The 15457-nt window shown below is 38.3% G+C and overlaps 1 protein-coding gene across 5 annotated transcripts in view; it reads left to right on the top strand.

Annotated features, from left to right (window-relative positions):
* Positions 1-15457, top strand: part of LOC131059841 (uncharacterized) — a 253314-nt gene that overhangs the window by 91618 nt on the left and 146239 nt on the right. For all 5 annotated transcript variants that reach the window (XR_009110248.2, XR_009110249.2, XR_009110250.2 and 2 more), the window contains exon 4: positions 5404-5491. Coding sequence is in view for 2 of the 5 variants with exons in the window: in XM_057992888.2 (XP_057848871.1) it covers positions 5404-5491 (88 nt within the window). In the remaining 3 variants the exon portion in view is untranslated. The remainder of the gene's footprint in view (positions 1-5403; positions 5492-15457) is intronic.

A 15457-nucleotide genomic window follows, 5' to 3' on the forward strand; every position in this document is an offset into this window, starting at 1 on the left:
GTATTCCTATCAAGATGCAAAAGAGATCAACTGGATCATCAAGAATTATTACATACAATGTAGATGAGCCTACTTATAAAGGCAAGGCTAAGAGACAAGAGAGCACACAATGATGACATATGGCTCAATGAGATGCAAGGGTAGGTAGGAGAAATAGTAAAATATTCCACATGAGGTGGATCACCTACCGAAGGTGGAATTATCACTCCACAATAAGTGGATATGATAAAGTAATAACAAGATCACACCATAAAAGGTGGAAGTTCTCCTACATACACACTCCCAATGTATGCACATCTCTCTAAGTGTCTCATATGCAAACTACAATGTTATGCATGTACCTAAGTAAACTTAAGTGTAATTATATCCAAGATGAATAAATAATTACACCAACACCCCCCCTTAAGTGCAACTTAGGGGAATGCACTTAAGTTTACAATGCAACTAAACAATGCAAGATGGGTCCTGGCTACTAGGCCATGTTAGGTACCCATGTACAAATGCAAATGCAATCTCCCATAAAGCGGGGAAAGAGAGAAAAACCCAACTGATCCAAAGACTCACATGTCTCCTCTAAGGATAAAGAGACCTCCAACTGTTGTACATAAGAATCTACAATCATGTCAACCTCGAAAGAATGATCATGTAAAGAATGAACAAGAGGGTCAGAGTGTTCCCTCGCAACAATCGAAGAAAGATCATCTTCATCAAAGAGAAGATGAATGTCATCAATGATGACTCCACAAACAAATCTGCAATGTAGGACTCCACAAACAAATCTGCAATGTCTGTCAAGTAGTCATCCCAAGAAACTGAAGCTAGAAGACAAGGTATATCCTGCTGCACTGAATCACAAGAAGGCAAAATTGTTGCACTATCTGCATCATCAGGTGCAATAGGTGATGTGATATCAAGAGGAGGAGATGAAACGCAAGGCTCAAGAACGGGGTCACATGTGAGAATCCCCAAGTTCAAGTACCCAAAGTTCTCCTCGAAATCTGAATCATCATGTGAAGAATCATCCTCATCAATAGGAACAAAATCAAAAAAGGAATATAACCGAGATGCATGATCCACAACCTTAGTCGTAATGATAGCTCTACTCTCCAAGTCTCTAATGATAACTGACTTAGGTGTGAACTCCACAGTTTTATCAAAAAAGGAATATAACCAAGATGCATGATCCACAACCTTAGTCGCAATGATAGCTCTACTCTCCAAGTCTCTAATGATAACTGACTTAGGTGTGAACTCCACAGTTTTCGTTGTTGCCCCATGTGTGATTTGATAGATGGAAAGAAGATTGTTTGTCAAATAGGGTACACACAACACATCATTGAAGGAGTTATCCCCAATGGCAATAGATCCTTTCCCAATCACATCCATGTATGTACGATTAGCCATCAAAATCTGCGACATGGTGGAAGACTCAAATGTAGAAAACATAGATTGCGAAGATGCAATATGATGATTTGACACTTTATATGTAGTGCATGTACAATAGGCCACTTGCAAACAAAGACAAAGTGGACGTCTGATTTTGTTTTACAACTGCCCCAATAGGCTTAGAACTACAATGCAAAAGATCAAAAAGATAGATCTATGCAATACAAGTGCCAAATTGGCCAAAAAAGACCATATGTTGAAAGTACAATTTCCTCTCAAAATCACTACAAACTGATAGCAGATTATGAAAGTAGACAAAAAATCAAGCACTTAAAAAAAAAACGGCACCTGAAAAGGAGTTTGTATGAGCACAAACGAAGTCCCGGAAGTTGCAGAAACGGGAATGGATAGGTACAATCACCCAAAATTGATTTTTCTAAAAACATTGTCCACCTAAATCAGAAAATAACATCACCATGTGGAAGTACACGAAAAATTATCCCATTTCAAAAAATATTGCACCCAAAAAGGAGCAAAAATGAGCAAGACATGGCCTTCCAAAGTTGAACTGTAAAACTGAAAAGCTCAATGAGAGGGGGTCATAAATTTTCAAAAAATTGAATACGTCAACAAGACACTATGTTAAATTTGACGGCCGTATGGCTATCGCTAGAACTTCACCACCCCGTTCGCGGGATGTCCATATAGTATGGATTGCTGATGTGGGCAAATCGCAAGATGACACGTGGCAACTGCATGGCGGATGACGTGCTTGTCCGACAGGTGATGTGGCACTGACTGGGCGCACAGATGGCACTGTGGTCTTGATGAGGTGGTGGTTGTGTAGACTGCCGTACGCTGATTGTGTTGTTGACGTGTTAGTCGACTGGTCTACTGACTGGACTAGGTTCAGTTAATAGTAGGGGGCCATGTGTCCAAGGCGCTGATTGAGATGGCGAGTAGAAATTCTTTGCGTGGCTTCTCGGAGTTTCTGTGTGAGTTGTCGGAGCTGGAAGGTCGCCGTAAGTTTGAAGAATCGGCATCAGTGGTGGGACAGTAAGGTAAATCCCTGGACGAAGGTTGTCGGCGGATGACGGCTAGGAGAAAGGTGGTTGGGAGTGAAGCTGCTAGTGTGGAGGAGGGGGGCTGGCGGAGCGGCGACCGAAAAAGGGGTTACCAGCGAGGAGGCGGCCAAACAGCAACCAACGATGATCGTGCAATGAGTGGAGGCCAAGCATGGGTGGTGGTAGCCGGAAAGAGCAGATGCCGCTGACAAGAGGGTGGCACGATGACCGTAGGTGGTACAATCCCTACGAAACAATAAATTTTGCAGTACGTTAGCGTGGGGGGGTTAAACCCCTCATAAAAAATAGACTTTTTTTTTTTTTTTTTTTTCAAACAATAAATTTTCAATAAACACACTTACAAATAAATTTAAAAAACTCCGAATTTATTTTTAAAAAAATATGAAATTAAATTAATTCGTAGAAAAATATTTTTCAATTTTTTTTTGTTGCAAAAATCGTACCATACCGCCCTAATTGGGCAAAATTTTTCCTCTAACTCCCGAAATCTGATTTTCACCCATTATAGGCGAATTTATAGTCAAAATTCATGGAAACGGCCACTCGGACGCAATGGTGAGGTTGGATCTAGTCTAGGATGCTTCTATAAGATGCTGCTCCTCAGATCTGCCTCTTGACCTCCTTCAAAGATGCAAAAAAATCTCTCCAAAGGCTATGCAAAGGTGCTCCAACTGCTCTGATACCATGTGAGATTATGCTTGAAGCAACCAAGATCAAAGAGACCAAAAGATAGCACAATGACAAGAGAGATAAAATATGACAAGAATAAACTGTATTCCTATAAAGATGCAAAAGAGATCAACTGGATTATCAAGAATTATTACATACAATGGAGATGAGCCTGCTTATAAAGGCAAGGCTATGAGATAAGAGAGAACACAATGATGACATGTGGCTCAATGAGATGCAAGGGTAGGAAGGAGAAATAGTAAAATATTCCACATGAGGTGGATCACCCATCGAAGGTGGAATTATCACTCCACAATAAGTGGATATGATAAAGTAATAACAAGATCACACCACAAAAGGTGGAAGTTCTCCTACATACACACTCCCAATGTGTGCACATCTCCCTAAGTGTCTCATATGCAAACTACAATGTTATGCATGTACCTAAGTAAACTTAAGTAAAGTGTAATTATATCCAAAATGAATAAATAATTACAGCAACACTATCTTAGAAAGCAAAAAAAGTGGGGGGTTCTGATTTCCAATGGAGCGATGTGTGAAAACGTCACAACATACTCAAGTTGCTGAAAACATCGTCAAGGATTCAAAATCCAGTTTTGATTATGCCATTTAAGTAATTGAAACAGTGGAATGATAGTTGGTGTCAACTCGGAGACATATTAAAAATAGACGTACTCTCCAAGAAGTTTGTTAGACACCCTTGGAGTCCAAAAACACATTTGAAAGTGTCACTATGATCTATAATGCCAACTGAGTTCAGAATACCTGAAATATTGAACTTGCTTCCTCCAAGAAGTTTGGAGTTCTCCTCAACACACCTAGAAGCTTATGAGAAAACTCAAAAGCTGCCAAAAGCTCACGAAATAGTATCGCATAAAATGGTGGCATTACAAAAGTTACAAAAGCACCCTACTCATCCTCAAAAAACCTAGGCTTTCCAACATCATGATATGGAAACCTTTTACAATTGGGTTAGGAAAATTGGCCTCTAAATTGTGATAGAAATCTAGGATAGAAGCTTACGAATGACTTACCCCAAGGTCTTCAACACCCCCCAGACCGAGGGCATCTTTAATCACAGGAATGTCTCCTGTAGAAGAAAAACCAAAAATACTTTTTAAACAGCAAACATAAACATGACCCTTAAAATGTTGATCCTCCCAATAGCAACACCTCTTCAAGCCATAAACTTAGCCAAAAAACCAAATTAGGCACTCAAACAACAACTTTGGAAAAGGGAAATTGCTACAGATAAATAAGCAATGCACAAGGTTGAGCCCCAAGAAGAGAAGATATAACCATCCATAGGCTCAACATGGGCGAGGGGCCTTTTTTGTATCCTCGGAAAATCACACAAGCCATCAGTAAAAAAAATGATGTCTAGGTGAGGGTAGTGTGCTGAACAAATCATGCTATTCATTAAAGGGATACAATCTAACTTAGATAGAGAGGATGTGATAATCAAATGAGGCCTGCCAGAAAATCCTCCTCCTAGAGGCCACATTGGCAAACATTAAATAAGGAGGGAGGTGGGGCAAAATTAAGAACCCTCTTTTTGATTTAAATTTTCTGAATCGATGCACGACTTTGGTTACAGCGTGATCTAATTACTGTTTGAGTTTCATTGCTAGAATGAAGTTAGATTTGCTTGCATATGGATACTTCCTTTGTTCGTAAATATACCCTTAATAATGCAATTTCTGAACACTCAAGTTTATTTTTGATATTAATCACTACTGGATCTGTTCAATGTTCTTTTGGTGACACTATTATTATAAATTTACAAGTCTTCCTGAGTGCATGTAAGTTTGAGAAGCTTGTAAAAATACAAATTGTCAATAAAACTATTACATGGGCTTAATTTCAAAACAAGTGGAAGAAATAAATCACAAACCTAGAGGGTATGCGAAATACTGTGGTTAATTATATATCATCAATGAACTCTTGCCTTAAATAGAATTAATCATATCTATCCATTGCCTACAATTCCATCCCAAACGTCTTGAAGGATTGCTTTTTGAATGGTTTAAGTGTTTTCCACTAATTTATTTGTTGATTTCAGTTTCTTAATTTTTTTATAATGTATATTTTTTGAGAAATACCTTTTTCGGGATTTCTATTTGTATTAGTGTTTGGCTATTTTTGATAAAGCTAAACAATGTGCCGGCTGTTTACTTGGTCATCTGCATTTTTTGGTGTTTAATATTCTAACCTTGATTCTGTTGTGTGGTTTTCATCCAAGGTTTCTTTAGCACAAGAAGTGGGCAATGAAGAAAAGGCAGCTGATCTCTGTGATCGCCATGGGTTAGCATATATTCCTTTGAGTTCAGGTATGCAGAAAAAACTCTGTGCTAGTAGCTGATCAAGGTCTGCAAAGACAGTTCATTTGTCCTAGAATCAACTTCACCAACATTTTTATTGAATTTGCAAGTCCTTTATCTGATTATATAATTAGTTGACTTGTGACTACTAAATTCTAAATAAAGACATTTGAACAAGAATCCTCACATACATAAATAACTATTCTATGGATGATGTTGACAAATTAAATACATAAATGAACATGACATATATAAGTAATCATATTGAAAATGTACACGGTCTCCAATATACTGAGGCATTGACTCATGCAGAAAGAAACTCAATAGAGAATTATATGGAGAACTCAGAATGCATCATCCAGTAAGTGCATATTAGAAATGGAAAATGGGAGGGTATGATGTTTGAGTACAATGCTCCACACGTGACTGGTTTTGTAGGTCATTTGTAACTCATTTGTAGAGGTTTTGTAGGTCACTTGCATCACATATGTAGTAGTGCTAGTGAAGACTTTGTGCAAGATTGCAATGCATATGTGGGTAGCAAGAGGTCTATAGGTGGGTGTGTTAACCCTATTTTTTTCATGTGATTAGTGGGATGTGTGAGTGATTGGCTGTGGTTATTCTAGCCAAAATTGAGTATATGGTGTATCTTGGTCTTGTTTTGGAGGAGATTGGACTTGTGAGTTTCTGTTTAGATAATGGGTTGAGGATAGTTACAATGGTGTTTTTATGCGACATTTAGTGTGTCATTTTGGCTTGTTTTTTAATCTTGCATCCTTAGAGGTGATGGAGGATGGCATTATTGTGGTCAATATTGTGGACACTTGGTAGATGTTGCAGATGCTTTTTTGAAGGTTGTGAACACAAAGGAGTTGGACAAGATGGTTATAACTTTGTAGGTAGTTCACAATTTGTTGTAGCTCTTCTTTTGATCTTTTTTGTCAATACTCTTCTAATTAAATTAATTGGGGACCCATTTCTTTATTTCCTATGGGCTAAAGGGATTGGTGTGTGTTTGTATTTTAGCATGTGTTTATTTTAGAATATCAATTTCCTACAGTGCAACTATAGTGCTGCTACAATGTCATCACTATAGTGGCCCCGCTATAGTACCTTGTCATTATGATATGTATCTTTAACAATGTGATGTACTTATATATTTCTGTGAGTTTACTCTTCTAAAAAGATCAATGTGATTGGTATTGCAAAATATTGATTGTTCCACAATTTATGGTGACAATTATATATATTAGATTTTAGTTTTTACATGTGTTTGTTAGACCTTATGATTTAATCATTAAATTAGGATGTTCAACGAAATTTCTTTTGGATTCACAAAGGTCTAAACAATGCTTTTTTTTTTCGTGACATCTGTAACTAAGTCTTATGATATTTTGGATTTTCTTAGATTTGTATGGGCTCTAGGGTTCCTTTTTCGTGAAGGACTAGTTTTTTGTCTCTATAGTTCATGTTTTGACAAATCTGATTTTTTAATGGGATACTTGTATTGGAAACAATGTCTCAATTTGTTATCAGATGGTAAGAAGTGGTGGTTGTAGTTTCCTCATAGTGAGAAAATTGGATCAGATAAAGGTGGTTGAACAAAGCTGATATAATTGTGGTTTGGGATGGGTTCAATAGGGGTTCTTTGATCTTGAGATGGTATGAGATTGTGAAAGGGATTAGTGTGGAGTCTTGGATCTTGTTTAGATGGTGATATGTTTGGGCATGCTTTGGAACATGCTCCTGACATGTATGGATTTGCTTGGATGATATGAGGGAGGTGGAAATTTTGTGTTGCTAGCGATTAATGCGCGGATGGACTCTGAGTTGTACACATGAATGGGGAAAGCATCTTGATGTTTATGAATATTTGATGGATGTGAAGGTTTTGATGGATGACATAGAGTGAGTGGTGTTGCAAGATTCCACAGCTTGGCTTGTGATTTGTAGCTTACAATCCTTTGTGAATAGCCCTTTAAGGGAATTTGTACAAGTGATATAGGTTGATTGGTGTTTGGATTGGGATGGGTTGGATTGTAACCATTTTGGGGATGAAGGATTGGCATAGAAGGTGGAGGTTACATGTTGGTCATGTGAGGTGGGAATTTGAGATATGGGTGGGTGAGGAGCGTCTTATGTTGTAAACATACACGCGCCATTGCAAATGGGGACCCCCACTCTTTTTGGCTCCTTAGCTTGATTGTTTTTGCTTAGTTGTCTTATCTTGGCAATTTTTTTTAGTCTTTAGCCTTTGTTTGTGAGAGGGTTTTGTAAAGTCTTGTAAATTCATCCTAAGGTCTGATCCAATCATGAATTCATGTTTCAAGTCTAGAATTCATGATTGAGCGTCAAGATTGTTAATTAAGGGCAAAATTGTTAGGAATGCAAAAAGTTGTCAATTTTGGCAAAAGTTGTAAAATCTTGTAAATGTTGTCAAAATTGTCAAAAAAATGTTGAGGAAAATTGTTGAGAAAGTGTGAAGATTTGGCAAATGATGTTAAGTGTGGGAAAATAATGAGAATTCAATGTTCCTTGTCAAGGTTGGAAGGGAAAGTAATGATTTTTTTTTGAAAACCCTTGGACAAAAATGCAAAATTCAAGTGCAATCCATGTTGAAATGTGGAATTCAATGTTAAGATGCAAAATCAAAGTCTAAGTATGGATTCACAATCAAAGTTAATTTTTCTTTGGTGAATCTATGGAATTCGTTTGAAAATTCTTCACAAAGTCATTTTCTCCTTGTGCACATCATTTTAGCGCTCAACTATCCTTGCATTTCTCACTTTAGTGCTTGTGCAACCTTACTCATCATTTGGAATTCCATGACAGAGTGCTTTTAGCGGTCCATAATACAGGTTTCCTCATCTCTAGCGCTCTTGTGTCTCGGATCACCTCATCAAGTTTGCCTTACTTTGAAATAAATCCTTAGTTTGGTTGAAGGTGCGCTCAAGGAAATTCTTGTTTACATGTTGATAGTGTCCTTCAATCCAGAACTACCCCATGTTGATAGTGTCCTTTAATCCGGAACTACCCCTCCGTAGTGCTCAAACTTGTTCATGCAACCCAAAGAAATGCGCTCAGCTGTTCACTTTTGTCCTTGACTACCATGGATTAGCGTCCCAAATTCCACAACACCCTTGAAATTGTGCTTTGCATTGCCCTTTACACCCCCTAAAATCTGCTCAAGCTTGTCCATGAGCACACGTTAAACCTGCCAAGGGGGAGTTAAGAGAATATTTGGAAGAACTCTAGCTTGACATGTGAAAATGAGGAATCTCAAGGGTAAGGTCGGCTTGTTTAGGGGGTGATTTAAATTTTAAAAATTGCTAATACATTTATGCCTAGGTTGGCCTAGTTGGAGTGTTGAATTCAACCATTGAGCGTGCTATAAAGATAAGGTCAAGACCTCATTTAAATAATCCAATGCAACTTATTCAAACGGATTTAAGGCAGATTCCAGGTGCAAATCAGACCTAAAAGGAGAGCAGAGAATTAATTGTATCCAAGTTTGAATTGTGTTTTAGGGGAGAGCACTGGACTTTATATTTATACCACCCCTCAAGCAAGAAAATATTCACAAATCAAGTTAGCCGACTTGAAAGAAGAAAAATGCAATTAAGTAATAGGCTAACCTGATTTGGATGAGGCAACTTCAAAGCAATAAAATTCATAAGCGTAGCCGACTTGATGAAGTGATTTGAATCAATACCTTATGCCTAGGTTGGCCTTGCTAATGACTTGTAAATTCATTTGATGAAACACTATAAAGGAAAGATTGGAAACCTTCCATTCTAAACTCAAATGCAATTCAATTCAAGAGAATTAAAGACAGCGCAGAGAAGTAGATGCCAATTTTCAACACTTAAAAACAAATCAGAACCATTCTAGAGCAGAAAAAGAGGAACTAGGTCCAACAAAAAGTGGGAGATCAATGCAAGGGCATAGAAGATCAAAGCAATCATTCCACACCAATCAGAACTAATTCAACAACAGCAAATGCGAGTTCAAGCAGAGATCAATTTGAGTTTGTGAAGGAATTCAGACCATGAAATCAGACCCAAGGATAGAGGAGATAGTGAATTTTGCTAGAGTCGATCTGAAGCAAAGGAGGTCATCATTGGAAAGAAAAATCAGAGTTTTACAAGCAGATCTGAGTGTTCCCCTTCACCTTTTTGAGTGTTTTCGGATCTGGAACATCATTTCCAGATTTTTGGAAGGATTTGGTGCAGCAACTTTTGTGAATTATTAATGTTGTTTTAGGATATAATTCGTTTCATAGCATTGTTGTGCGACATCTTTTAACTTCTTCAATATGAATTACAAATGCGAGCACCTTGAGCTTTCAATTTTAGCATAATAATCTTGCATTTTACTAACTGAGGGTTTCATTTGCTATCATAATCCAAGGTGTTTACTTCCTTTTCAGATTGATTCCATGGAATGAGGAAATCCAATGATCTAAGTCATGTAAGAGAGTGTGCAAGATGAAGGACTTCACAAGCTTAACAATGCAAGCAAAACATGGTAATTTGATCTACAACATGGAAGGACTCACCAATGCAAGACAAGATCCACACATTCAAGGCAAGGAAGATGAAGGACTCAACAAGGTCATGCGAGGAAATGGATGGAGATGAAAGACAAGCTCAAAAATTTCAAGGAAAATGATAAAGAAGGTTTACATCAAAACATGAAGGGTCAATTACAACATTGAGGATTATTCAACTACAAGGAAATCAGGATCAAGAATGTCCAACAAAGAGAATTTCAATATTTCAAGGATGAGGATGACAATGCAAAATTAAAGCATCACAAGAAGAGGGATTCCCAAACATGAGGATGTGAAACTGAAATGTGATCAAGGAGGAACGATAGTTTCAGAAGAGTTAATGAAAGTTAGAAACTTGATCACAATGATGCAATTTGGGAATATGAACCATCGCATCAAGCAATTGGATGATGTTGAGTATCAAGAGATATTGCTAGGGATATGTGCAAGCTGAGGTGGTGCCCTATCATCATCGATCAATCAAGTGATGCCAAGACAGCGTGTCTAGGTGCATTGAAATTTCATTCAAGGGAGGAGCAAGTGACATGTGGCACTACATCAAATATTATTGAATATACCTAACTGGTGCAGGAGCACCTAATATGTCCTCATGGCACAATGAGGTCAGGTTGGCACAAGGACAATGGTTTTGTGTTTATTCTATGTAATAAGGTCAATAATGACCATTTATGATGTAATGAGTGTCTTTGAGTCCCTTTGTTAAGGTTTTGAGTCCCAAAGTTGTAATGTTGACAAAATTGTCAAAAGTTGTCAATATGGTGCAAATATGTGAAAACAAGTCATGTAAGGGAATTCTATGATGCAAAAGGGTTTATTTGATGTATTTGGACCTATTTGAATCATTATTGGGTCATGGAAGTCATAGATAGGGATTATGTTCAATTCGGAGAAAAAATTGTCAAAGTTGACAACAATGGTTAAGCAACTTTTGAGTTTGTAAGGGGTAATTAGACATGGATTGTCCCAAATAGGTTATGAGGGTGGTTGTAACCGTATGAAAGCTTGAAAGGCATTATAAAAGCCTTATACACGTTTGGAGGTGGTGGTTGTTCAATGTATTGAAGGAGAATATCAATAAATTTGTGATTTCCTGCACTTTCTTGTGTTTTCAGACGTAACAGTCTGATATCAGTAGTTTTTACTATTGAAAACTTATTCATTTGCATCAAGAAACAATTGGGAATGATAGAGGGTTGAACCGCCAATAGTTTGGTCTTTATTTCATTCTTTTTCATTAAGTCTCGAGGGAGATCTACTAATTTTTGTAAAACACTGTCAAAACCCTACTAGGGTAAACAGTGAGGTTGTATAATGTATTACACCTCCATTCCACGTTGATCAAAGGCCAAATCTTGGTGGAATGGAGGGAAAGTTGAGGCAAGTTGCCCTAACTGAACTCTAAACTCTACTTTCAATAACTGCGAAGCATTTCTACTTTAAATAACCTTGTCTAGGAAATACCACAAGAGAATATTATAATGTGAACAAAAGATTCGACGTGTCCAACAAATCTACAAAATAGGAGGGAAAGTAGGGTGTCACCGGAGGTCATTTAAATCTTCTATACTAATTTTCTGTCAAAATTCAGTAGGGTGTAACCTACCCTACAAGGCGGGAAAGTAGGGTGTCACCTACAAAATAGGAGGTCATTTTATACTCATTTCCTTTCATTTGATTGAAAAATTCTGTTGTCTCCACTCCTATACTCATGGGTACAAGCATCTGCTGTGTCGAACAAATCTACTCGTGGGTACAAGTTCTGTGTCGAACAAATCTACTCCCTGTGAGACGTGTCAATAGATATGGGGATCTAGATATTTATTTTAGACTCATTGCAATACTGCATCTTTACTTTCTACTCATTGCAATTCCTTTAGGGAGGGTTATATCTATTGCCGGGTAGGGATGTAGTATATTATTCAGAAGAGACATTAAATGAAAATATTGCCAATTATGTATATATTTTGTTTTTACTTTCCTTGCAGGGATCCATGAATGGTTGGCACGTGCAAACAAGTTGTAGAGTGACTGAAATTGTGTCTCAGTCAGAGTATAACAGCAAGAGAAGGGTGTAGATGATGAACCACATGAAAAAGGGATCATTGGGTGAGTGAGGGAAGGAAGTAAGGAGTGTGTGTAGAGGTTTTTGAAGTGTGTCTAGTGGATGCAAGCCATGGAAACAACCCAAAAGTAAAAACACATTGACTGTTCCAGAATAACAGTGAGTATATTAGTTTGTCAATGCAACAAGAACTCAAGTGTTTGCATGAATGAATGTTTTTGGGTTTTTGGTCAGGGTTTGGAGGAGTGTAGGAAGGCCCTATTGGGTACCTGTTGACGTGTATTTTATACACAATCATACACAGAATAAAATACCTAAAGGCATCTTATCCTCTCTTGAGAAAATAGTCTCTAACTGCTGAAGATTCGCGTAAAGGATCAGTTAGGTAGACTCCAAGGTTCTTTTAGTGGGGTCTCCACCTCTTCGGTCTTCTGATCTTCTTTCATGAGAGCTGAGCGACTGGTGGATGCTCCCGCCTTTGGGGTCGCCATACCTACACAACATTTCAATATAAGGACTAGATTTTGCCATGAATAACGTTGATTAGAGAGAGAATTTTTTTTTAGGAAACGTCATGATAAGTCTCTAGAGTTATCATTTCCTAAAAAACAACGATTGAGCAATGAAATTCAAAATTCAAAATTTCAAAACTTAAAATATGACGATGAATGAATAAAACAATAAAATCAAATCGCCATACCTCAATAGAGAGCTAACTCTAGAATGCAAAAAGGAAAAGATCGCCTAGGCAAAATTGAGGTATAAATAGTCTTCAATGTTATCTCCTCAAGAAAATCCACTTCGCCACCCTTGGATTAAACGCGATCCTCAATTGCACCTCTGACAATTCGCTCAAATGGACCTTCAAGTTCGCCCAAACAAATCTTCCAAGTCTCGCCCCTTTGACGTGGTCTTCGATCCTTGGCAAATTCGCTCCAATGAAGTCTTCAAATATCGCACCACCCTTTGATAGACTAGCGCCACCTTTGGATTAAATTCGCACCACACATGAAATACTTCGCACTATCTTCGCTTCTCCTTAATTCGCATGAAGGATAAAAATAATGATATGACAATAATAGTTCTCACCCTCCATATATAGCGCTTGCATTGCATTCATCCCTTAGGCCGACTTGAGGATATAAAACAATTTTTTAATGATTTTAAATGAAATAACAAGGCCGACCTCCCTTAAATGAGCGCTCCATGCGATTTTTATTAATTAATTAATTAATTATTAAATGCCTTACGTTTTTTAATTTGCAAATTTCGATTCTAATAAAGGCAAAATAATTAATAAATGTTCAACGCCGTATTAAATGCCAAATTAAATAGGATTTTCAATTTTTTATCGATTTTAGCATTTAAGGAAATTCAAATTGTCTATTTGGCGCCAAAATTATGAAAATGAAAGGGATGTACCTCATCGCCCTGGTCCCTTGGAGAGGGAGAGGAGCGATCCATGATTTGGTCGTGATTTTTGCATTTTTTACGTTCAACTCCTTCATCTCCACGTTCAATATCGAGCATTTTAATGGGTCCTCCGAATTAGATCATCTTGCATGCGTTCATGGGTGCCTTTTGGATGTTTATCGCCCTGGTCCCTTGGAGAGGGACAGGAGCGATCTCCATATTTTCACGCTCACTATGCATCTTCGACCTTTGATCTTTCATTGTAGAGTGAATAACATCCTTGCTCGTTCCTTCTAAGCTTGTTCCATTTGTTTTCATGACATGTTTGGACGTTTAAAGGGATCATCGCCCTTGTCCCTTGGAGAGGGACAGGAGCGATCCATGATTTCTCCTTGACCTTGGCAACTTCTAACTTCGATCCTTGTTGTGATGTCTTCCAAACGCCGTCCTTCACCTTGCTTATCCTCGCCTTGCCTCGTTTTGAAGGAACATGAGTGCCTTTGATGGGATCGCCTTGGTCCTTGTCCAAAGGACAGGAGCGATGTGAGTCCTTTAGCATGTTTGACAATGTTTGGACGTTCAAAACACTTGCATGTGATCTTCAAACAATGCCTTGGACCTTGTATAACCTTGTGAAGTCTTAACTTAGCACGCATTTGAAACAAAATGGAGAGTCCAAGGCAAATCGCCCTGGTCCCTTGGAGAGGGACAGGAGCGATATGGTCCCTATGTTCATTTTGGTGATTATTTTACGTTTGAAATCTTCATGTATCACCTTCCTATCATACCATGGACCCTCTGAAATCTTGCAAACCCTTGACCTTACGTAAATCTTGCATGAAATGGCCAATATATCCAACATCGCCCTGGTCCCTTCCTGAGGGACAGGAGCGAACTTCATCATTATGTGCTTGTTCTTATTTTTGCCAACTTGCAATTATCTTCATTACGTGAAATGATGTCCTTTCGACCCTCTTGGTTGCTCAAAACTTGTTTGTCTTTTGAAATTTATGCCATTATAGAGATATCGCTCTGGTCCCTTCCTGAGAGACAGGAGCGATCTGGGTCTTAGAGTGCAAATCTCTTCATTATGATGACCTTTAAGTGCTTGTGCTCGATGAAGATGCCTAAAGATGCTCTTACCACCCTTCGTCTTGACTTAGATCGATTTCAAACTTAAGTAAAAGGCAATATAACCATTGTATCGCCTTGGTCCCTTGGAGAGGGACAAGAGCGATCCTCCTTTTGTGGCTCTTATTTCACTTTGTCAGGTTCTAAATTTATATTCAACGGACTCGTCATACTCCACTCCATTCGTCCATGCCTTAACATTGCTTGTAACTTAGCCAGAAAATTATTTATACCAAAAATCGCTCTGGTCCCTTCCTGAGGGACAGGAGCGAACTAGGCCTTTTGGGACCCCTGTGGACGTTTTAAAATCTTCAATTTGTATTCAATGAGTTCATCTCATGCTTTCTCTTGCTTTTGAACGTAAACTTGCCTTGGTTTTTACCTGGATTTTGCCTAATGAAGGACATCGCTCTGGTCCCTGGGAGAGGGACAGGAGCTATAAGATACTTCGCCCTGGTCCCTTCCTGAGGGACAGGAGCGAACTTTGCATTGTGGACCATTCTCCTGCATTTTTGCATCTCAAATTATATTCATTTGGTAAAGCATCTCCCTTTGGACGTCTTCAAATCATCGAGTCGTCGAAATCTCGCAAGGACAAGGCAAAATTTGATTTGTAGCTCCGGTCCTTCACTGAGGGACAGGAGCGATTTTCCTTTTGGAGGCATTTCTGTGCTCATGAAAATCTTCAATTTATATTCAATGGAAAGATTTCGCCGTTCTCCATCACTTCCAATTTGAAATTCGTCTTGACTCTGCAAGAATAGTGAGATATTTGAAAATGAGCTCCCGTCCTTTG

This window comes from Cryptomeria japonica, chromosome 10 (assembly GCF_030272615.1).
Source record: "Cryptomeria japonica chromosome 10, Sugi_1.0, whole genome shotgun sequence".
NCBI lineage: Eukaryota > Viridiplantae > Streptophyta > Pinopsida > Cupressales > Cupressaceae > Cryptomeria > Cryptomeria japonica.